Source organism: Triturus cristatus, chromosome 4_1 (assembly GCF_964204655.1).
Source record: "Triturus cristatus chromosome 4_1, aTriCri1.1, whole genome shotgun sequence".
In the NCBI taxonomy this organism is placed as follows: Eukaryota; Metazoa; Chordata; class Amphibia; order Caudata; family Salamandridae; genus Triturus; species Triturus cristatus.
In genome coordinates, this window is record NC_140585.1 from 1,212,070,336 (window position 1) to 1,212,093,783 (window position 23,448).

General features: G+C 45.4%; 1 protein-coding gene across 8 annotated transcripts in view; it reads left to right on the forward strand.

Moving 5' to 3' along the window:
- Positions 1–23,448, forward strand: part of SCN8A (sodium voltage-gated channel alpha subunit 8) — an 828,048-nt gene that overhangs the window by 664,744 nt on the left and 139,856 nt on the right. For all 8 annotated transcript variants that reach the window (XM_085654551.1, XM_085654553.1, XM_085654556.1 and 5 more), the window contains one exon: positions 6,601–6,654. In XM_085654551.1, the coding sequence (XP_085510677.1) occupies positions 6,601–6,654 (54 nt within the window). The remainder of the gene's footprint in view (positions 1–6,600; positions 6,655–23,448) is intronic.

Genomic DNA, 23,448 nt, shown 5'->3' on the forward strand with positions numbered 1-23,448 from the left:
ACTTGCTCTATATCGATAATGTCTGATAAAAAAGGCCTCTTCCGTCCCTGCAAGACCTGTGGAGAGAAAAGAGTGCATGTGGATGACCATTTAAGGATTGCCTATACTGCCTCTACCCCTCCACAAGGTAAGAGTGCAAGATTTGTCATACTTTCTCTTTAAAAACCTTGAAATATTGGGGGGGAGCCTGCTCTTGTGGCTCTAAAAAGCCAAAGCTTGAAAAACATCTTCTGATGAAGAGAGTGATACCTCTTCCTGGTCTCACAAGAGAACTAGGTCCCATAAAGGTACTTCTAAAATGAGCAACAAATCCCTAAAGACTTCTCATCAGGCCTAGGACTCTAAGAAAAAGGAGAAACCGAAACAATTCTCCTCAGAGACAGCTTATCTGTACCGTCAACGCCTCCTAATAGTCATAAAGACCACACTTGTTCCTCCTCCTCATTTTCGTCGATGAAGCACAAATCCTCCCTCAAGGTCCCATCGACGTCACTGTTAACAGCAAGATCATCAACAACGACTGTTACAACAGTCTTGTCGTTGAGACCATCGGTGGCATTGACGACAACAGCCTCCGTATACGCTCCCATCTCATCTACAAAGATTGCACCATCATCTAAACTCTCGTCGACACCCCCATCGACAATGATCTAATCGATGATGGCCCTATCCAAGATCCCGTTGAAGACCATCCCGCTGACGATGATCCTATCAACCATGACTCAATCGACGACAGCCCCATTGACGATTCTGTCTACGAGTGGCATATCTTCAACACAGGTATCAATGCACAATACATACATTGCTCTGACCACAACATTCAACGCCACTGTGGATGAGGATCAAAATCACAAAGATAACCAAGAACACATTGCGTTCAGAGATTACTTTGCCCAGCAAAGTGTCTCCTTTGCTTCCAAGTCATTTACTTGACCTTGAAGAGTTAAACTACCATGGTCCTTTCGGAACAGCGCAAAGTCCTTCCAAACTACACGTAAAATGCTAAGAAGATGATGAAGACTTTGTACAGTATTATCAGCACTATTATCCTCCTCCTGCTCAAAGGCATTATGAGCCCTTCAGATACTACCCTGATCCTCCACCTTGACTGGAGGACTTTCCTATGCCTAGATCCTTAGTCCAGGATCTTCAAGCTTTGCTGTCAAACTACAGGAAACTTTTCCCTCAACCACCTCAGGACCAGGTGACACCATCACATCCTGTGTCTCCTGTTACTCTGGCACCTATTCCCCCACCTCCCACTCCTAGAATGACACCTGCTTCCGATATAGTAGCACCACAGAGGGATGATCCATCTTATGATGAAAGAGAAGAAGGCGAGCTTCCTGAACCTCAGTCTCCACTATATGACTGGGATGATTGTCATACCCACACCGTCCCCACCTCCTGAGCACCCAGTCGACTCGCCTCCAAAGGACATCAGAGGTTTTCTTAACCTCATAGAAAGAGCAGTAACCAGTTGCATGCCTCACAGGACACCCCAAACACATCTCAGGCTACACAACGTCGATCCAAGAACCCTTACGCTCCAATATCGGCGCAGCCGGTCAAGGAGGGGCATCGTTTAAACAACATCGACAAAAGGTTCTCCACCATGTCTGCCATCACAGTTCATGCAGCTAACTCACTGGCTATTCTGGGCTGCTGTGACCACCAAATGTGATCGGATATCAGTTCCATCATTGACCTCATCCTGGAAGAAAGAAGACCTGAAGCCAAGAAGCTCTTACAGGAGGGCAAATGCACCTCCGCTCAGATCATAGATTGCGCCATGGACATCGCCTCCACAGACTTCGGTCAGTTGGCAGTAGCGTTTGTTTTAAGGTACCAGGACTGGCTCAAAGCGACCTCATTTAGGCCTGAAGTTCAACCCAAGATATATTAGACATGTCCTGTGATGGAGACACACTGTTCGGCAAGCACATTGACAATGCTCTTCTTACAATTAAAACCGATACGTACACAGTGAAGTCCCTCTGCACCCCCCAGTACAGGAAGTTGACCTTTCAAGGGGCGCGGGTGATGTTTCTCAACCTATAGAGGTGGCTACCAACGTTCCCACCAATATCAGTCCTACCAGCCTCAATACAGGCCTGCTTATCACCAACAAGCATATTGTCAACCAACTACAGTGAGTTATACCAAGCAAGGCCAGCGCCGATGGCCACAACCTCAGAGCATGGACACAGGTCATAAGCAGTGATCTCGATCAGGTACCAGCTACACCCCTTAATTCTCACCCTGTAGGTGCGAATATCTCGAATTACCTCTATGATTGGGAAACCATCACCTCAGAAAGATGGGTTTTGAACCTAATTACCTATAGCCACTCCTTGGAATTACCGGAAATGCCACCAAATACTCCGCCAACAGGAGCGCTCCCCCCTCGTCTTCACTTATCATGAAAGGAAGCCTTCATAATTCTTGCCACGGGGCAATAGAGAAAGTTTCACTTACCCAAAAGGGGAAAGGATTCTACTCCAATTTTTTCCTCATACGCAAGAAATTAGGGGAATGGAGACCCATCCTAGATCTCAGAAAATTAAACAAATTCTTCTGCAAGCAATCTTTTTGGATAATAACTCTCTGACTTCATTCACCTCCTCAACAGCGGAGACTACATGACGTCTCTGGTTCACGAAGGCGCATATTTCCACATAGTCATTCATCCCAAACACCGAAAATACCTCTGTTTCACTGTAGCTGGTACCCATTACCAATTCAGAGTTCTCCCATCCGGCCTCAAGTCAGCCCCTCACATGTTCACCAAGTGCTCGAAAAATATCAAGAAAAAAGTCAGTTTCTGTGAGGCTGTTCAAGGCACCACTGGGCATGATTTCATGGGCGATCAACCTAGTCCTTTTGGCATGCCTCAACATGAGACCGTTGCAGTAAGAACTGCAGCTCTAATGGATTCAATCAGAAGGGTCCTTCGAGGACTTGATTTCCTAACCCCAACGATGATACACATTAATGTGGTGGGCACATGCATCTCATCTGTCTCTGTACCTCGCGTTTCTACCATTGGTACGCAATTTTGTCATCACTACGGATGCTTCACTGTAAGGCTGGGGAGGCCACTTGCAGGACCTACAGATCAAAGGAAAGTGGTTGTCACTTCACAGGTGCATGCATACCAACAGCCTGGAACTCAAAGCCATCTTCACCCTGCAAGCTTTTCTTCCATGAATAACAGGATCCTCTGTGGGTTCCTAATCTCTAGCACTTTCTCACAAAGCTCACAAGCTTTGGAATTGGCTCATGGCTCACAACATATCCCTGAATGCCGAGCAGGTGTCCGGAGTACACAACACCCTTGCAGACGCACTCAGCAAGGCCAAAGACAGTTGCCACGAGTGGGAACTGGACCAACGACTGCTGGACAAAATATTCCCGATGTGGGGGAAACCAGCACTGGATCTCTTCGCAACAAACAACAACATCAAATTCCAGTTCTATGCCAGTTGATAACCCCTCCCAGGGTCATGGGGGAATGTCCTTTCGATGGGATGGTCCAGAATATATGCATACGCTTTTCCCCCCTTTCCCACCAATGATAACAATATGAATGCAGAACACTGTTGCCTGATCTTGATCGCCCCCAAGTGGCCCAGGCAGCACCGGTTGACAGAGCTCATCCTCCTATCAGAGACCAGTCCCATACGCCTTACACAAACACTACGGACAATGGACCAGGGTCAGATACCGAACCCAGAGTCAGCCTCTCTCCATTTGTACGCATGACTTCTATGAGTTTTGAAACTTAAAGATTACTCAAGAATGCTGAGATATTATATCCCAAGTAAGAGCGGAAGGCAGAAATATAACCTTCAAGTTAAAATGGAAAATATTCTATTCCTGGTGTCAACAAAATGACTTACACCTGTTTGAAGCCTCTCCTGAACACAGATTTTGCCTTATACCTCCCGCTGGCCAAGTCAGGCCTTGTACATGCTTCAGTCATGGTTCACCTTGCCACAATTTCAAGATGCAGACACTGTACGCAGATCCTATCTCTCTACTCAACAAGAGTCATAAAACAATTTATGAAAAGACTGTTCAGAGTTTTCCCAGCAGTGCAAGCTCCTTCACCAGAATAGCATCTCAATTTGGCTCTCTCACAACTGACGAATCATTTTTTTGAACCCATTCACACGGCTGATCTAACATTTCTCACCTGCAAAGTTACTCTGTCATTCGCTCTCACGTTCACAAGAAGGGTCAGTGAATTACTGGCCTGTACAACACAGGAGCCTTTTCTACATTTCTCTGAAGAGTTAGTACTTCTCAGGACACATCCAAAATTAATTCCCAAGGTTCCTTCTCAATTTCATCTCAACGAACCTGTAATACTTTGAACTTTTTTCCCCCAATCCTGCCACACCAGCTGTCCACACCTTGGACATAAAGCAATGTCTCGAATTTTGCCTACACCGAACAAAGAATATTCGCAAAACACATCAACCACTTGTCTTGTTTGAGCAATCTTGTCAAGGGACTGCAGTAACAAAAGCAATGATAGCATGGTGGGTTTCAGCTACAATCCATTTTTGACACTAAAGCAGGCAAACCTTTAATAATGAAAGCTAAAGCGCATTCTACTCGAGCAGTATCCACTTTGGCTGGTCTGTTTGCAAGCGTTCCGCAGGAAAAGATATGCCGTCCTGTGACATGGAAGACCACCCACACGTTCGCTTAGCAGTACTGCCTGGAACTGTCACAGCGCAGTGATGCAGCCGTAGGCCAGGCGGTGTTAGGCTATATTATCCAATAAGGTGAGCCTCTTTTTATAGAGGTGTTTTTTCATATCAAATTCAAGTGTATTTCAGACTCTGTTTATTACTGCTTTGATTATTCCATTCATATTTACTTATCTATAGTTTATAGACATGAACACTTACAGTTTCAAGATATGTCTTTGTTGTAGATATACTCTATGCATATATATTACATGCTTGAATCATTCCCGTCTTGGAAGTGGGAATCCCACAGTACAATAGTAAAGCAGTATGTATAACTATATACATATGTCTCTCTTGGGAAGGTCCTAGAGGGTGCTAGCACCTGATTTGTCATAAGTTCAAGTTTGATCCTTTTTTTAAAAAGGGCATAAACTGATGGCCTATTGCCATTATAGCCTATGATACTTTTGCATACTGCTTTACTATTGTACCATGGGACTCCCACTTCCATGACGGGAATGATTCAAGCATGTAAATCTATTAGATGTACCAATACTGGATAACTGCAGTTACAGGTAAGTAACTTATTTACTTTCACATTTATGGAACTCTACTTAAAATTTGCCTAAGACAGTCAGTCACACTTGCAGACTTTCATATGCATTAATCTGTGGTTCTAAAAGCCTTTGTTCAACATCCTTCCAACTCTCCAGAGAGAGTGTTGCATTCACTTGACGTTAGAAGTTGTATCGCATTCTGCCTAAGCAGAATGAAAGATTTCAGAAAATCAGCCTAACTTTTATTTACTTTCTCCAGTCAGTGTAAGGAATTGCAAGTCTCAAAACAAGTAATTTCTAGATCGGTTGTTGCAACGATTGCTTTCTGACATAGGATAAATGGGAAGACCTCTGGCGGTACAGTTGAAACCCATCCCACAAAAAGCATGGCGGCTTCAGCAGCACTTTACACAGGTGTACAGCTTGTTGATATTTGATGAGTGGCAACATAGGGAAACAAGCACACCTTCACAAAGTACTCTATTGCCTGGAGGTAGTCGCGAAGGTACAGGCAGTTCTACAACCTCTTTTAAAGTAATGTGATATTAGCTATTTTATCGCATCGTCCTCTTGCTGTTATAGATATATATCTAAGTTTTTAGTACTGCTTGCTGTTCTTTTTCAAGCATGTGAGCCTATGAAAGCTCCAATACTGGAGAAGAACATTTTTACTTATCCGTGACTGTAGTTCTCCAGCGTTGGTATCTTTCATATATTCACATGCTGCCTGCACTCCTGCCCAGCTAGAGGCTCAACTCAAACATTTCATTACTCTTTATGCTCCACTTCTGTGCTAAGAAATCTGAGGCGTGAAGACCTCTGGAAGGGGTGGAACAAGGAGCACTCTGTTATCATTGGCTTAAGTTTGGGCCTTTTATATTGACATTAATGCGCTAATAAAGGGGCGCTGTTTGGGCCTCGCCAGACAGGAAGTGACTTGTACTGCTGTGTTAAAGTTACTTAGGAACTCCCACTTCGATGATTCGAAATGATTCATTAATGTGAATTATGAAAGAAGCCAACGCTGCAGAACTACATTTACAGGCAAGTAACTTTTTTCTTCCTCACAAAATGACATTACTTAGTAGTTAGCTCCCCTTATCATTCTGCTCAGCTTTTGACTGTCAGTTACTAATGACAATACTGCAAGCCACTCATCAGATCATCAAATGTATATGTATCTATTTTTGAAATATATACAGACAAAGGAAGCAGATTATTTCCATCTGTATTTAAGTGTAAAAATCATTACATGTGCAACTTCTAAAATTTATTGGTAGATTTGATAGTTTAGCTAGTTTATAGCAGCGGCATTAACTAAAATTCATTTATGTTTTCAGGCTACTTTCAAGGGCTGGATGGACATCATGTATGCTGCTGTAGACTCTAGGAAGGTAAGGTGGCTTCAGTTATATCTGGTTTTACCATGCTTCAGAATGACCTTTTACAGGTAAAGGTTGTCTGTTTTTCTACTGATGGCTCTCAAATAAAAATAAGCCCTATATAATTCTTTCAGCATAAATGCGTGAAAGAGATGTCTATCTGAGCCACATCAAAATAAATAAGCATTGGCAAGGCCAGTAAGTCTGGTTTTCATTTCAAAGAACGTGTTTCTTTATCGATTGCCAATTTTGTTTGTGGGAGCATGTGGGTAGTTGAGTGCATGAATGAAAAAATGTTAAATGCTAGGTAATGAGATGGATGAGTGAATGACAGAGTGTATATATGAATGGTTGAGTGCATTAATGGGCAAACAACTATCTGAATATGCGGACAGATAACCGGATGAAAACATGCATATGAATGGATGGCTGCTCATTCACCCATGTAGTCACCCATTCATTCGTCCATTTCATAAGTAATCATTTTGTCATGTTTGTGTCCTGTCCATGCTTATTCACTCCTGGTATGAATCTGTGACCATGAAAGCACTCAATATGTGGCCTCATGCAACATGAGAGCAGAATCGCTGCATGTTCCTTGATGACACTTTTCCAGCACTTTTTCTCCTTTTATGTGAACAGGAAGGGACTTCCTTGATCAACTCCTGTGCTCGAATTGAAATTTGATTTACAAGAATAACTGCATTTAGACGATAGAAGGTGAGACCCAGATTAGCTAGTCCCATATTAAATGTCATGCCCTGGGTACCTGAGGACAAGCAAAAGATACATGTGTAGTGTCCAAATGGATTGCACACTACTTGCTTGGATAGACACCCTCATTAACTCTGGTGACCTCCTTGGCATTGTCTGTATTCCTCAGGGTACGATGTAGCTGTAGGCCAACTAGTTTATGGTGGTCAGAGAATTCTTGGTTGCCCCTATCAGTTTTGGGTTTAGACAATACTAACCTTCCAACTAATGAGTTTATTGTTATAATTGTTACGCAGTGATGCTACTACTAAATCAATAACGTTAATGTGCGACCCTTAGCTACTATAAGGCTACCTTAGTCATACTTGTTAGGGATGGGTTCCTTTTTTTGCCCCTTCTAGTTTTTACTAATCACTGCATAAGACTGGCAGTGGAGAAGTGAAAAGCCAGGAGGGGCTCTACCCTTCCTAGTGCTCTCCGCAATACCACCTTGAGTCGGTCACTCTATACTGTGGCTAATTAAACGTGCATTGTAGCTTCTTCTTTACCCTTGTGATGTAGAGGCAACTATCTCTCAATCTTGCTAAGCGTGTTGGCTTCTTTTACAGAAAAACTCTGTCCGGAATGTGAAAAGTTGCTATTATTTGTAAAGTTCGAATTCTATTTTTATTAGTGAGCTGTAACTATCCCCGTTGTTTCCCTCCCGTGAAAGTAAGTTAATTGTGGTCCCAGTAATTTTTTGTGGGGTGGTATAATGGCGAATAGGAATTTTTGGGGAAATAATGTGCAAGAATCAGACTTACAGTGCTGTGCTGATTTTTGCATGTTCCCACTTGTGTTCCACCCAGAGGCTTTGCCCGTTTGCAACAGGTGACATCTCTAGGTTGAATACCACTGAGCATTGGTGTTCATTCTAAACTATATAAAGAGATTTAAAATATTCTATATTATTCATTGATGTGTGTGCAAGAGGAAAAGGTTTTTATAAAAGTAGCCCCGTTGATTCCAAATTGGTCTAATGTATATCATAAATCTTCTTGCTGCTATTCACCACCTCTTTGGCTAGTCAGCAACTAGTCACCCTTGCTTGCAAAGCAGCCCTTTTCTGAGCATAATCAGGATCCCGTAACCAAGTTATCCACCTCTGTGCAACTGGTATTATGAATATTGTAGCTTTTTTTGCCTTTGTATAGCACTTCATATCCCATTATGAAATGCATTATCGGTCTACACAGTGAGGGAAAGCTTGGTTGGAAGGGTGTTGTACCTGCTGTGCATCTTTGTGGGAATCCTTTTGCTCTTGTGCGTGAATGACTTGAGTGATGCTTCTATTATAGGCTGAGTCTCAGCCCTTAGCAGTGTGCTTGAGTGAAAGACGGCATGCTCCAATCGTCAGCTACTGCTATGAAGTACTCCGAAGGGACCCTGTTTAGTTCAAATTATCTTCTATGATGGATACATCAAATAGGTCATCTACTCAACAAATCTTCGGTGGCCAGATGAGGTAGGAGCAAGTGATCTGCGTGGATGGCATCCGTTACAGGCATCCCTTATGTGAGCGGATATTGTTTGAAGGGAATTATAGCACTTCAGTGTATTTGGTTTTGAATATGGTGAGAGGCGAGAGAGGAACCTACAGGCAAGAACTTTATTAAAGCCCTCCAAGATTCCATCCATATGTGGCAGATCGATTTATACTAACCCTGGGCGGAGTTCTGCTACATGTAACTCCGCAAATTGGAAATAAAAGCGATGATTTGCGGTCCCGGATGCTTATCCGCACTGTGCAATCATCTCGAACGGCACCATGCACAGCGCAAGCTGGCGCTGCTTTCCTTTCTGCCACTCGAGTAGATTTTTACTTGCGGTGCAACTTTCTCAACGCAAATGGACAGTTTCTCCACGCGAGCGGTCGCGAGCATACGCGACCACTTGCAATGAGAAATCCGATCCCCTGAGTTGAGAAATCTCGTTGGGAGGTCGATTTTCCTCGCTCGCACTCGCCAACATGATGTTGACAAGCGTGAGCGAGGAAAAAACTCCGCTCCGCAACGCGAAGCAGAGTTTTTGGGAACTCCGCAATCTCTGCGTAAAGAGGAGTGCGTAAATCTCCGCGAGCGGAGTTCACCTCCCAGGCTTAATTTATGGACTGGATACCTGTCCTCTTGGGCAATAAGTGCCTTAGTTTACCTGCTTGATGATGGTTATTTGGCAGAATGGGTGTGTCAAGCATAAAAGCCTATGATTTGTAACCAGATTTTTATGCAGCTCTATAGATGACCTAGATACATTTTACTGGTTTAGGATGGATTATACACTAATCGTGTGCTGAAAAATCTATTGGGAATAATTTGTTAATCTAGGATAGTACTCCCAAATGTACATCACTCTGGGCATCTAATTTATAAGGCCAAACAAGAGAAATATTGTCTTATATCACACATTTGATAGATTGGAAAATAAATCACCTCGTATTTTATGTTTGCTATAATTTTGTGTCCACGAAATATTGGAAATCTCACATATTGACAATGGCGGCTCACCAAAGTCCTGGTCCCATTTCTGCACAGTTTGATTGTTTCAATGTTTATCTACTGAGTTTTATTCGTAATATGGAGAAATGTATGTGTATTATAGTCGTGCTTAGGGCACAGCTTGTAAAGTGGGGTTGTAAAACGTGGGAGATTCGTGTTTTAGTGGCACAAAACGTGCTTGTTTTTGGGAAGGAATACACTGTCAATGCTGATGCAAGTGCAGCATGAAAGGTTTCTTTTAACTTGGGAAGTGTGGGATTTTTAAACCAACTATCTGACCTTATGTCATGTACCAAATGCGTAAACGTCCTGTTTATGTAAGCAAGAAGACACTTGTAAACAGTAAAATTGAAAAGAAAAATGATGCAGCCTTTTTTCTTCATTTGTTGATCTTTACTATCCGTAAAGTATTCTAGTGCAGAAGTTCAATATGTATGTGGCTTATTAAACAGTAAGCAAATGTGTTTCACTTGAATAAAAAACAAAAAAATGGGTGCAAAAGGCATGTTTATGTAGTGTCCCATATACAACCCTTGAGAGAGAGTCAAGTTATTCACCTTATCCATAACTATTATGGTTTAAAATTGTGGCTATCCTCTAGGGTCATTGTTAATTGCATCATGCGGTGTTGGGTGTGTCGAAATTGCTGCCACAGCCCTCCATCCATCCAGGTTTATCGGCTAGTTTTATATGTGCAGAGATTGTATTCGATTTATTTGCAGAACATAACCTGCATTCGGTTTAACATCTGCTTGTTGGACTATCTCGGGATAAGCTAAAAATATTGGCTTGTTTTTATTGCCGCTGTAAAGGCCTTTATAAGTCGTTCTGTGTGAGTAAACCACTTGTGGTGGTCTTGTTCTCACTTCGTAGTGCACAGCAAAGAGAGATGCCTCTTAAGTAAAGCACTCTTGCAAGTTAAAAACAGGTTTTGTTTGTAAAGAAATAAGACTGCACATACGTTGTGCGACATGTTATGTGAATTTGTAGAGCGCGGTTTAATCACCAGTAAGGGTATCCAGGTGCTGAGTAGGGTAGGATGAGGGAGAGGAGGAGATCATGCCTGTTTCGTCTGAAAGAGCCATGTCTTGAGGTACCTTTGGAAGATCATAAGGAAGGGTGAAGTTCTGCGGTGTTTTGGGTAATCGTTCGAGGTTTTGGCTGTAAGGTATGAGAAAGAGGGTCCTCCTCTTCTGGTCTTCTTGATGCGAAAGAGGTATGCTCTTGCATGTGACACAGATCGAAGATGTCTGGTGGATTGGTAGAAGTTGAGGCGGTGGTTGAGGTAATCTGGACCGATGTTGTGGAGAGCTGTGTGGGCATGGGTGAGTAGCTTGTGATTACATCTTTCCTCGTTTGGGAGTCAGTGGAGATTGTTGTGGTGTGGAGAGATGTGGTTATTTCCCTGGATGTTCAGGATGAGTCTGGCGGCAACTTTATGGGTGGTTTGGAGTCGTCGTAGGACATGGGCTGAGATTCCAATGTAGAGACCGTTTCTGTAATCAAGTCTACTTGTGCTAAGAGCCTGGGTGACCGTTCGTCTGGTGTTCAGTGGAACCTACTTTCAAATCTTGCCTGTTATTCGCAGGATGTGGAAGCATGATGAGTAGACAGCATTGATCTGTCTGCTCATGGAGAGGTTTGTGTCCAGGATGATCCTGAGGTTCTTGGCATGGTCCCCTGGGGTGGGGTTGGGCAAGTTAGGGGGGCCACCAAGAGGTGTCCTAGAGAGAGTGGTTGTTGCCTAAGATTAGGACTTCAGTTTTGTCTTTGTTTAGCTGGAGGCAGTTTTTTTTATCCAAGCAGCAAAGTTTCTCATGCAGTTGGTGAAGTTTGCTTTGGTGGTTCTGGTTGAGTTGGTAAGGGAGAGGATGAGCTGTGTGGCATCAGCGTAGGATACTATGTTGATGCCGTGGACTCTGACAATGTCCGCGAGGGGCGTCATATAGATGTTGAAGGGTGCTGGGCTGAGCGACAATCCTTGAGGGACTCCACAGATTCATTTCTTGGTTTCTGAGGTGCAGGGGGAAAGTCTAACTCATTGAGTTCTGTCCGTGAGGAAGGAGGATATCCACTTGAGGCTCGGTCCACAGATGCCCAAGTGCTCAAGCTTTCTAATGAGTGATTTGTTGGATACCGTATCCAAATGTGCGGAGAGGTCGAGAAGGATGAGTGTGGCCATTCCTCCTCTCTCACGGATGCTTCTGATGTCATCGGTGGCCACAATGAGGGCTGTCATTGTGCTGTGGTTGGTGCGAAAGCCTGATTGAGAACTGTCTAGGAATTGATGGAGTTCTAGGTGGTATGCAAGTTGGGTATTGAGGACTTTCTCAACGACTTTAGCTGGGTCAGTAGCTGCTGTTGGTTTCTACAATAGGGCATTGACTTCTGCATTTTCCAGCAAGACAGGAAGGTTGCGGTGGGTATGGAGGTCTGAGGGGGCTCCTGAGTGGATCGAATTCATCAGGGCGATGGTTTCTTCATTCAAGAGGGGCTTCCAGTTGCTTAGCTGCTGTTTGGAGATGAAGGAGGTGTCCGGCTGGTCTGAGGAGTTTGTATTGGAATGCTGTGGGTTGTATGTGTTGTAGATCTTGGCAATCTTCTGTTTTAGACATATGAGAGGTCGTTGGAGAGTGCTTGGGATAGTATGCTGTCGTTGTTAGCAGCTGCGGGATTGGAGAGCTCCTTGATGGTTGTAAAGAGTTCTTTGCCATTGTTGGAATTGGCTTCGAGTCTGAGAGTTAGGGCCTTTTTCTTTGCATCTCGTAGTTGGTGGTAGAGGTTGAGGGCGGCTTTGTACGTGGATCTTGTGGTGGAGTTTTTGAAGAGTCTCCATTTTCTTTCAAGCTGTTTGCTGTGACGCTTGAACTCCCTAAGGTCATTCGTCTTGTTTCTGGTGTGAGCGGTGTGGTTAGCGCAGTCAGCGAGCCATTTATTGAAGACCTTATTGTCGACGTTGAGGTTCCTGAAGTTGTTGGGCGGGCTTTCATGTAGGGTCTTGGTATAATTTTCTTCTGATATTTTGTCCCAGTGTCTTGATGGTGCTTTGAGTCTGAGGTTGCTCAGGCTGTTAAGGATGGCCGTGGAGTTAGGGTCTGTGGTGTCTTCCAGGTGGAAATTGAGGTCCCGAGGAGGATGTAGTTGTGCAGTTGATCTGATGGAGAGGGGACAGTAGGCTAGGGTTTCCCGAAGGTTGGCGTTTCTGTCTGTTCATATTTTGAAATGGAGGTGTTCCATGAGGTTGGTCCGAGTCTGTGGAGGTGATGCAGTCAGTTGTGTTTTTGTAGATGATCGCAAGTCCTTCACCTGGTTTGTGGGTTCGGTCCTGGTAAATGATTTTGTTGGCTGGCGAAATGGCTGCAGCAATGTCCGGGTTGGAGGCTAGGTTGAGCGATGTTTCAGTCAGGAAGAAAAGATCCCAGATTTCGGTGGAGTGTTTCCCAAGGGATCAGATGTTCAGGAGCAGGGTGTATAGTTGGTGTGGAGTGGTAGCATGCATCAGCTGTTTGGAGGTGGTGGAGTCAGCATCTGAGGTGTCGCAGGTGAAATCACAAAGAGTGCGGGAAAAAGGTCCTACAGTGGTGCTGGGGGATGCGCGGCAGCAGCGTGTTTGCCGGTGTGTATTGAGGTCGCAGAGGATGACGAAGGAGTAGTAGTGGCGGCGTTCCTTGGCTCAGGTGGTAGTTGTTGTGTTGCATTGGATGGTCATGGGGCCAGGGTTCCTGGCGCGGTCCAGGTGCAGATGAGCTTGCCTTTGGCGTGCCAGCGGCGTGTCAGCTGTGCGGCCTGCATTAAGACTGTCCTGAGGTGGGCAGGGCTTCTGTTGGCGGAGAGAGCGGTGATTGAGAAAAACCTAGGTGGGAATACCCAGGTAGCAGCAGTGTCAATTGGTCAAAAAGTGGCAACTGGATCAGGCTGGAACAAGCTGAAGCTAAAGGCCATGGCCAAGTGGCAAGCTAGGTGCCCAGGTACCTACTGAAGGGTTTGTGCTTCAGGCTGCAATAATTAGGTCCTGGGGTGGGCAGGGCTGTTGCCGGGAAGAACGGTGAGTGGGAAAAAACTAGGCTGGAAAAACCCAGTGCGGTGGCACTTGGTAAAAAGGCAGCAACTGGTCAGGCAGGAACAAGAAGGAGCTGGAGGCCAGAGGCCACTGGCAAGTGGCAAGCTAGGTGCCCTGGTGCAAGCTGTCTTTTTTCCCTTTGTGTAACTGTGAGTGCAAAGTCCTGTGACAAATGTTTTGCAGTTATTCTGGATGATTGAATAAGATACTAGCAATGATAGCAGAGGTAGAAGTGTGTCAGTGTTTTGTAGACTTCTGATTTCATACTGGAAAGCAGAACTTATTTGGCCGCAGTGTGTTAGCCTAATGTTTTCGTATTCGCAGCTGTCCAAAAACAACTCTTCATAACTAGAAAACAAGTAAAATGAACTTCTGCCACACAGTTCTCATCCAGGGGATACTCATCAATAGTCATAATCTATGAATAATCCCCGCCCACGTGCGGGATCCCGGAGTATATAGAAAATACATACATATATATATATATATATATATATTACCTACTGGCGGTCGCCAGTAGGTAGTTATAGTTAGGACCACGTTTCCATAGGAAATCCGCAACATTCTATTTTGAATAACTTTGGCGCCGGTCGACGAATCCTCACGAAATAGGTGGGGCGCTACGCTCCGCTCCTACCCTGAAAGTCTCGGGGGGATTCGTCAAGCGGGGGCTGAGATAAAAGGGGGGTCCCAAAACGCGTTTTTCCCATGCATTTTTCCATAGGACCTTTAGACAGGGCTACAGCCCGAACGGCTGAACAGAATTACTAGAAATTTGGCAGAGAGGTAGTCCTCAGGTCAAGGAAGTGCCTTTTGTAGGTTTGGTGTAAATCTGTTCAGTAGATTCTGAGAAAATAGCCTTTAAATCAATATATATATCTGATCCAGCTTACGGTGCGCTTACCGTACGCTTACCGTACGCGTACGGTGGCGTGCGCGAGCGCGATTCTGATTGGCTCGTAGATCTTAGTAAACATTCGAATCGGCCGAAACCAGGAAGCGGCGGCCGCCATTTTCTCTCTCGCACTGAGAGTGATGTTTAAAATATAAAGCACAAAAACATGTAAAGGGGCTGTTTAGACAGCTCCCACACACATAGCCATGTTGAGGGAGTCCCCAAAGATCCCCCAAGGCCAAAAACGGAATTTTTATTTTTTCGGTAATTTCGCCGATTACGCTAACCGTACGCGTACGGTAAAAAATTATAAAAAAAAAAAAAAATATCCACACTCTCCCCACCCCGTGTGCAATCGGTGCCCGAAGGGCACCAATTGTGCATGGCTTATTAGAGATGAGATAAACTAAAATTAAAAAAAAAATAATAATAAAAAAAAAAATTATCCACACTCTCTCCACCCCGTGTGCAAATGGTGCCCGAAGGGCACCATTTGTGCATGGCTTATAACATATACGAAAAATTAAAATATTATCTTTCAAAACGAAGTGCATCATATGTCCTCCATGTGCGCACGGTGCGCGAAGCGCATCGTGCGTACATGGCCCATCTAGCGTAACGTGTGCCCACCGTGCGTGCACGGCACTAACTGCGTAAAGTGGGCGCGCGGTGCGCGAAGCGCACCGTGCGCGCACGGAACGAACTGCGTTAAGTGGGCGCGCACGCCACAAATGGCGTAAAGTAACTTAGCATTTAAAAAAACGTACAAATTCACTGAAAAAACCATAGGTTTCACACACGTTATAGTTAGGAATTAGCATTTAAAAAACCTTGCAAATTCACTGAAAAAACCATAGGTTTCACACATGTTATAGTTAGCGGAAATTTTACTGATAAAAAAACAATGAAATTCCCCCGTTATAGTTAGTGCAGGCAACTATAACTCACGCGACCGCAATCTTCTGCTGATGACATATGTGTCTTTATGAAAAAAAAATATTTGTAATATATGTATAGCTAAAAATGTATGGAAGAAGACATGGGCAAATAAGTGTCTAAATACAGTATTAGCATCAGCAGAGGATTGCGGTCGCGTGAGTTATAGTTGCCTGCACTAACTATAACGGGGGAATTTCATTGTTTTTTTATCAGTAAAATTTCCGCTAACTATAACATGTGTGAAACCTATGGTTTTTTCAGTGAATATATATATATATATATATATATATATATATATATATATATATATATATATATATATATATCGTGGCGGGTGCTATTCTTCCACGAAACGTGAGGGTGAGGTCACGGAAAATATTCAAGCTGCAAATGTGGAGCACTCACGGGACTCAGCCAGTTGAATTTATTTAAGCAAATGCATTTCGGCATCTAGCCTTCTTCAGTGCATGTCAACTTGGCATTAGACATTGCGCAGGTTTAAATACATTTTAAAACGATCTCATTGGAGAGGCACATGATCCTAGCCAGTGATGAGGGACAAACACAGTTCAAGGTCAAATACCTCTCTTCCTGGCTGCCATGTTTGCGTGTGTTACTTTCTTCACAGCCTGATGCAAAGCATTTCGTTTTTGTAATTCAAAGTTCTTAATTTCTCATGTATAATTGCTTTGATGAAAAGTGCAATGTCATTTCCACGCTGCATGGGTTATCTGGCCCCTCAGAAATAATCCGGCCATAGTGCCTCCAATTGTCAGTGCCATGATGTAATATTGAAGTCCCTCGCCTGCCAGGATCTTAAATGTTGCACCATCCTACAGGATTTCGTATGTATTACTTCTGTCCTTCAATTCAATAATTGTCAGCTGCGCTGGTAGGATGCTTATTCATTTTTTCTCTCGGTGGTTCTAGCAGTAGTAAATTATGGCTCCAGGTCTCACCCTTGAACTGCTGAACTCGTGGCGGGTGCTATTCTTCCACGAAACGTGAGGGTGAGGTCACGGAAAATATTCAAGCCGGGTCTCCCGATAAAAACGGTGCCTCACTCGTGTGGGAAGCCCAAGTACCCGCGACAGGCAAGGGTCCAAAACGTAGTGCGCCTCAACAGGCAAGGGTGCTAAACGTAGTGCGCCTTACTACGTTTTGGGCCCTTGCCCGTGGCGGGTACTTGGGCCTCCCACACGAGTGAGGCACCGTTTTTATCGGAAGACCCAGGGTAACGCTGGGTGGTAGGAAATTTGTGTCAGCCCGGTGATGCCACAACTTTCCCACATAAAAATGTGTGAAAAGGGTATTTTGTCAGCTAAATTTGAGGTTTGCAGGGCATTCTGGGTAGGGAAACGTTGGGGGATCCACACAAGCCATACCTCCCTGGAATCCCCCGGGTGTCTAGTTTTCAGAAATGTGTGGGTTTGGTAGGTTCCCCTAGGTGGCCGCCGAGCACCGGGCCAAAAACCCAGGTGACCCCCCTTGCAAAACCAGGTAGTTTTGAGGTAGGCAATTTTCATGTCGCCTCAATACGTTTTGGGCCCTTGCCTGTCGCGGGTACTTGGGCCTCCCACACGAGTGAGGCACCGTTTGTATCTGGAGACACGGGGGAACGCTGAGTGGTAGGAAATTTGTGTCAGCCCGGTGATGCCACAACTTTCCCACACAAAAATGTGTGAAAAACGTGTTTTTTTTCAGCTAAATTTGAGGTTTGCAGGGCATTCTGGGTAGGGAAACGTTGGGGGATCCACATACCTCCCTGGAATCCCCCGGGTGTCTAGTTTTCAGAAATGTGTGGGTTTGGTAGGTTCCCCTAGGTGGTCGCCAAGCACCGGGCCAAAAACCCAGGTGACCCCCGTGCAAAACCAGGTCGTTTTGAGGTAGGCAATTTTTATGTCGCCTCACTACGTTTTGTGCCCTTGCCCTTGCCCGTGGCGGGTACTTGGGCCTCCCAGACGAGTGAGGCACCGTTTTTATCGGGAGACCCGGGGAACGCTGGGTGGTATGAAATTTGTGTCAGCCCGCTGATGCCACAACTTTCCCACACAAAAATGTGTGAAAAAGGTGAATTTTTTGCCTAAATTTGAGGTTTGCAGGGCATTCTGGGTAAGGAAACGTTGGGGGATCCACGCAAGCCATACCTCCCTGGAATCCCCCGGGTGTCTAGTTTTCAGAAATGTGTGGGTTTGGTAGGTTCCCCTAGGTGGCCGCCGAGCACCGGGCCAAAGACTCCTAGGACCCCCTTTGCAAAACCAGGTTGTTTTGTGATAGGTAATTTTGATGTCTCCTCAATAGGTTTTGGGCCCTTGCCTGACGCGGGCACTAGGCCTACCCACGCAGGTACCATTTTTCTCTGAAGACTTTGGGGAACGCAGGGTGGGTGGAATTTTGTGGACCCACGCAGATTCCAGAACTTTCCACCACAGAAATGTGAGGAAAATGTGTTATTTTTGACACATTTTTAGGTTTGCAATGGATTCTGGGTAACAGAACCTGGTGAGAGCCAGTCAAGTCACCCCATCCAGGATTCCCCTCGATGTCTAGTTTTAAAGAATGTGCAGGTTTGATAGGTTTGCCTACGTGTCAACTGCGCTAGGGCCCAAAATCCACAGGTATGCACATTGCTAAAAAAAAATCCGGAGCCCAGTGGCCTTTCTGCCGCCCTGGGGAGAATCGGGGAAGGGGGTTTCATCCTGATATGCCCCTAAAGGGGCAGAAAGACTGTGGCTGTTTTTTGTGGAGGTGGGGGCACTGGTATGAACAATTTGGTCAGCCCCCACCCCCATGCATAAAAAAAGCCTGCGTACTCGCTGGCGCCTAGTGGCCACTGCCACCATCTGCCCTCCCGGGGGGGGGGGGGGCAGAAAGACTGGAATTTCTCTGTGGGTGGGGTGGGGTATTGTCATGCCCATTTTGGGGAGCCCCTACCCCATCACTAATAAAAACAAAAAAATCCATGGTTTCTAGTGGGCCAGATTGGGGGTTACAGCTCCCATCTGCCTCCTGGGGGGCAAAAAGACTGTCATTTTTGTGGGGGGGAGGGTGGGGGCATTGGCGTGCCCGTTTCGGGCAGCCCACACCCTAAAAACAATTGCGCAAAAAAATCCCTGGTGTTTAGCGGGCTTTCTGCCCCCCCCCCCCCCTCCCCGGAGGGGCAGATTGGGGGGGGGCAGAAAGACTGTAATAATTGGGGGGTGGGTGGGGGCATTGGCGTACCCGTTTCGGGCAGCCCCCACCCCTATTTTTAGTTTTTTGGAAAATTCCCTGGTGTCTAGTGGACTTTTTGCCCCTCCCCGGTGGGCAGATTGGGGGCTACTGCCCCATCTGCCCCCCCAGGGAGGGCAAAAAGACTAAATAATGCCCACATTTTTTGGGGGGAGCAAAGGCCCTTGCCCAAGGGGCCGCTCCCCCCTCCCTGGTGTCTATTGGGTGGATCCCTGCTTGGGGTTCGTCCTCCTGTGGCGATCCCCAAGCAGGGATCCATTGATTGGAAAGGGGAGATTCTCCCCTTTCCAACGATACCTCTCCCGTCTTTCTACGTGCTCAGGGGGCTGAGATAGCTCCCTGAGCACGTACAAAGTGAAACCTGAAATGAGCCTCTTGGCTCATTTCAGTTTCACTTTCACTGTAATGACGTTGGCGCGCCGATCGTCATTACAGTGAGAGGGGGGGGGTCGCCTCGGGAGCTGGCGAAGCTCTTCCCCTGCTCCCGAGGCTATTTGCAGTAAAAGGGAATCCCTCTGGTGTCCGCACCAGAGGGATTCCCCAGGGAATGCCTCATGACGAGCTGGACTCGTCATGGGCACAGCGCGGCTGTGCTCCATGACGAGTCCAGCTCGTCATGGGCACACAAGGGGTTAAATAACGACAGTTGATGGCTTTTGATCCTCTGCCCAAAGTAGTTAGTGTTATCCTGGCAGCCAAGCTTCCTGCCATTAAAAATGAACGTGCAGGGCGCTGATAGAAGTTTGTTGTCTGGTATTCCTCCTGTGATTGTCAGCCATTACAGGCACAGTTGTCTGACGTTTTGTTGTTTTTTCTTTGTCGAGCCCAGCAAGTCCTTGCTGTGGCAACAGTTAAGGGTTATCTTTCGGCCATCCTATGGTCACCCAATCAGCCATCTCTTTTCAGTTCACCCTGTCGGGAAGTTGTTCTTGAAAGGGCTGATCCACATGTTCCCGCCCTACACTTTTGTGATGCCACAGTGGGACCTCAATTTGGCTCTTGAGTACTTATGTGCGCTCCTTTCGAACCAATGCACTGGTTTCCTATATGCCTGTTTACCATAAAGATTGTGTTCCTCATCGCTTTCACTTTTGCTCAACAAGTGTGTGAACTCCAGGTCTTCTCCGTCCAAAGATAATCACGCCCTTTCACACAGGAAAATCCATCACTTTGTCAAAAAGGAGAAAGTGGTGCAAAATAGAGCCACATTCTGATGGATTGTATTATGCATAAGGATCTGCAATGGACAAGCCAAGAAGCAGGTCCTAGAAGGCTAGTTTTCTCATCCCATGGAGCAAAGACTGCTACCAGTGTGCTTGCATGCGATGTGCCAGTTTTGGACATCTATCTGGCTACTACATGGGCATCCCTCCACACATTCATTAAGCACTACTGCCTGAATAGTCCAGCCCAGCAGGAGGGTAACTTTACCCAATCAGTCCTGCAAGATTTTCTGGTCTGAGCCATTCCACAGGCCCTCTACATGGAGAGGTACTCCATTGTTATTTATTCACAAGGTGACGAGTCTACAGTTCTCTATCAGGAGAACAAGTTACTTACCTTCGTTAAAGCCATTTCTTATAGAAACTCTAACCACAGACTCCTCACCGACACACCCTCACGTCATGTGGAAGGCACTCATACAGTCTGCAAGATTCTAATTTTAGAGATCTGCACACAGGCACATTGTCATTGCAATGGGTTTTGCGCCCAATGGCATGAAAGAAAGACCAGTGAGAAAGTAACATCAGTGCATAGAGGTGATGCTGATATAGTGTCCCAGACGTTGCATCAACGAAGGAGATGTTGGTGGAGTCCAAAAAGGACAATCTGCCCACCTTCATGTATTGAGGGCAGGGATCAAATGCAAGCTGCACAATGCCACCTACCGGCGTGCGAGAGAGATGCCATGAAAATCCTCTAGATCCAGTAGGTGCCTTGGGAAATTCACAAGGCGAGGAATCTGCTGTTCGAGTCCCTACCAGAAAAGGCATCATTAAAGCTAACTTATTTATGCATCGATCCCTTATTCTCCTGTAAAAACTTAATAGAAATTGTAGTCCTGTGTTAAGTCAGTGCTAATTTATTTTAATTACCACACATCCAATCTCTAAACTCCACAATTCCCTCTACTATGTTTACCAATGTTCATCAGTAGGAGTGAGTGGTCTGAAATACAAGGCCCCAAAAAATAATACTCCCCTAGCAGGCAATTCACACAGAAAAGGCACTATATGTTGTCCCTACCATTGCAAGAGCATACATCGCCAGATCCGCGGACCCCTCTTTCTGTATACAGCCAGCCACTTGACATATTGCACCTAACTTCCACAACACTGCTGATAAGCAGTACTGTGCCTGGAGTGTCAACCTACAGCCCCTATTTCTAATCTTGGCTCTGTAGAGAATATCCTGAAAACCACTGATGGATAGATCTTTTAATTTATGTATTGAATTTAAGGATTATGTTTCTAAATCTTGTTATAAAATTGAATGTTGATGGGCAAGCCCTCTACACAGAGCAAATTGGGAAGGAAGAGCATGTTAGCGGAAATGCAGTAATATTGTATATGAAGCTGTGGGTTGTTCCTTCTCAGAATTTATCAAAAAATGTGTTATTAAGAATGAAAATTTAAGCATGGTGTTGCATAAATGCAAGGTGTTCCTGTGTATATATAGTAATATCCCTTGCATGGTGTACATTCATATTGTGAGTCCTTGGTATCCTTGTTTTTGGAGTTTGACCCAGTCTCACACTAATCTAACATGTGCATGAAGGCCTAGGCATGTTAATTGACATGAGGTCCTAGATCTGTCCTAGAACTGAAGGGGTGCACCAAGTTCACTCTGCTTTGCAACAGTGGACTACCATCACTGTTAGGAGTTAGTATGTAGAGCTGTGATGGCAGCATACCTTGTTTTCACAAATCAGTGGTGGTGAAAATACATATTTTTCCTGTGTTATCCAGGAGAGAGGGAGCCTTCTGGCTCCCACGTGTACAGTTTTTCTGCTACAGGCTAACCCCATCCTAGTGCTAATATCTCTAAGCTTGTGTGTATGATCTTCTCAACACCCACAAGGAAGATGTATGAGTGAACCAGAGTGACGGAGGCCTGCAGTTTATGTTTTGGAACCCCTTAGCATTTTCATGTGTACCAGATAGAGGTGGTGATGTTTTCTCAGAGGAAGTATATGTCTGACATTCGACTTGAGGGAAGTGACTTCGACTTTCAAGTGGGAGAATGGGAGATAGCTCTGCCCATAGAAATTTGATGGTTATTTTACTGCAGAGGGCTGCTGATTGGTCTTCCTAGCACTGTCATTTTATAGAAGGTGGGATTGAAGGGCAGGGGTGTAGACTCCCTTGTTTTAGAGTGTGAAGGGTCCTATAGTTGAGGCCAGCTTTTTTCCTCTTTTGCTGATCACTGCCAGTATGGTTGTTAATGGCCAGGTGCAAAATGCTCACTTCTCTTTGTCTCTATTGTGGGTGCACCAGTCTAGAGAATACCTTGCTTTGATTAGCATTACTGTACTCAAAAGTCTAGTCTGGAAGACAGCCTAGAAGGGCACATGAAACTGGTTCTGAAGGTGCAAACAGAGAATACACATCCTCTGGTTGCTATATCTGTATGAAAGTGGGAGCTGTTGAACCGCTCGTTCCAAGTTCTCTTTAACCAAGATGAGCGTGCTCTTCAGAGTACCCAGAGGACTGCAGTGCAATCATGGCTGGTGTCTACCTAACAGCCAGGTCCACAGAGGTTAGAGGACATCACCTGGAGTCTGATCTTAAGAAAAAGCTGTCACCCAGTTCTAAAGCACCTGAAAGAACTCTTCCTGAGAGCAGAGGGAAGGAGTGAGACAACCATACAGGAGGAGCTGACTGCCAGCATAGACAAGAAGCAATTGACTCTATGGCAGAGGCCCATCCAGCAGACCTCTAAGGATGTGACTGGCATGCTCACAGTTCGGGGCCTGCCACCCTCACGGAAGGGTTAGACCTGCAGCAGTTGCCCGAAATGTGCCAGAGTGGATCATATTGCCAAACCAACTGTTGCAAAGTCCATGGTACACGTGCCTCATCATACTGTTGCCATGCCCATGGCACTTGCCTGTAGTGTGCCCCAATGTACTCTGCAATGGTTAGCCACCAACATTTGCATTCAGTGTGTCCGAGTCAACTGTTTTGCTGAACCTCATTGCTGCTAAGCCCATGGTAGTTGACTTAATGGTGCCTGAATGTAATCTAAAATGAGTAGTCCACGGCACTTGCTGAAAGTGTGCCCAAGTATACTACTTCATCGGGACCCTGCTTGTGGCTGCTAAAGTGCTGACCCAAAGTGTGTCCAATTGGACTTTTGACACAGTTGCTGAAATGTGAAGCACCTTGAAATGGCCCAGCTGCTGCCAGCTGGACTTGAGAACCGAAGAAGAC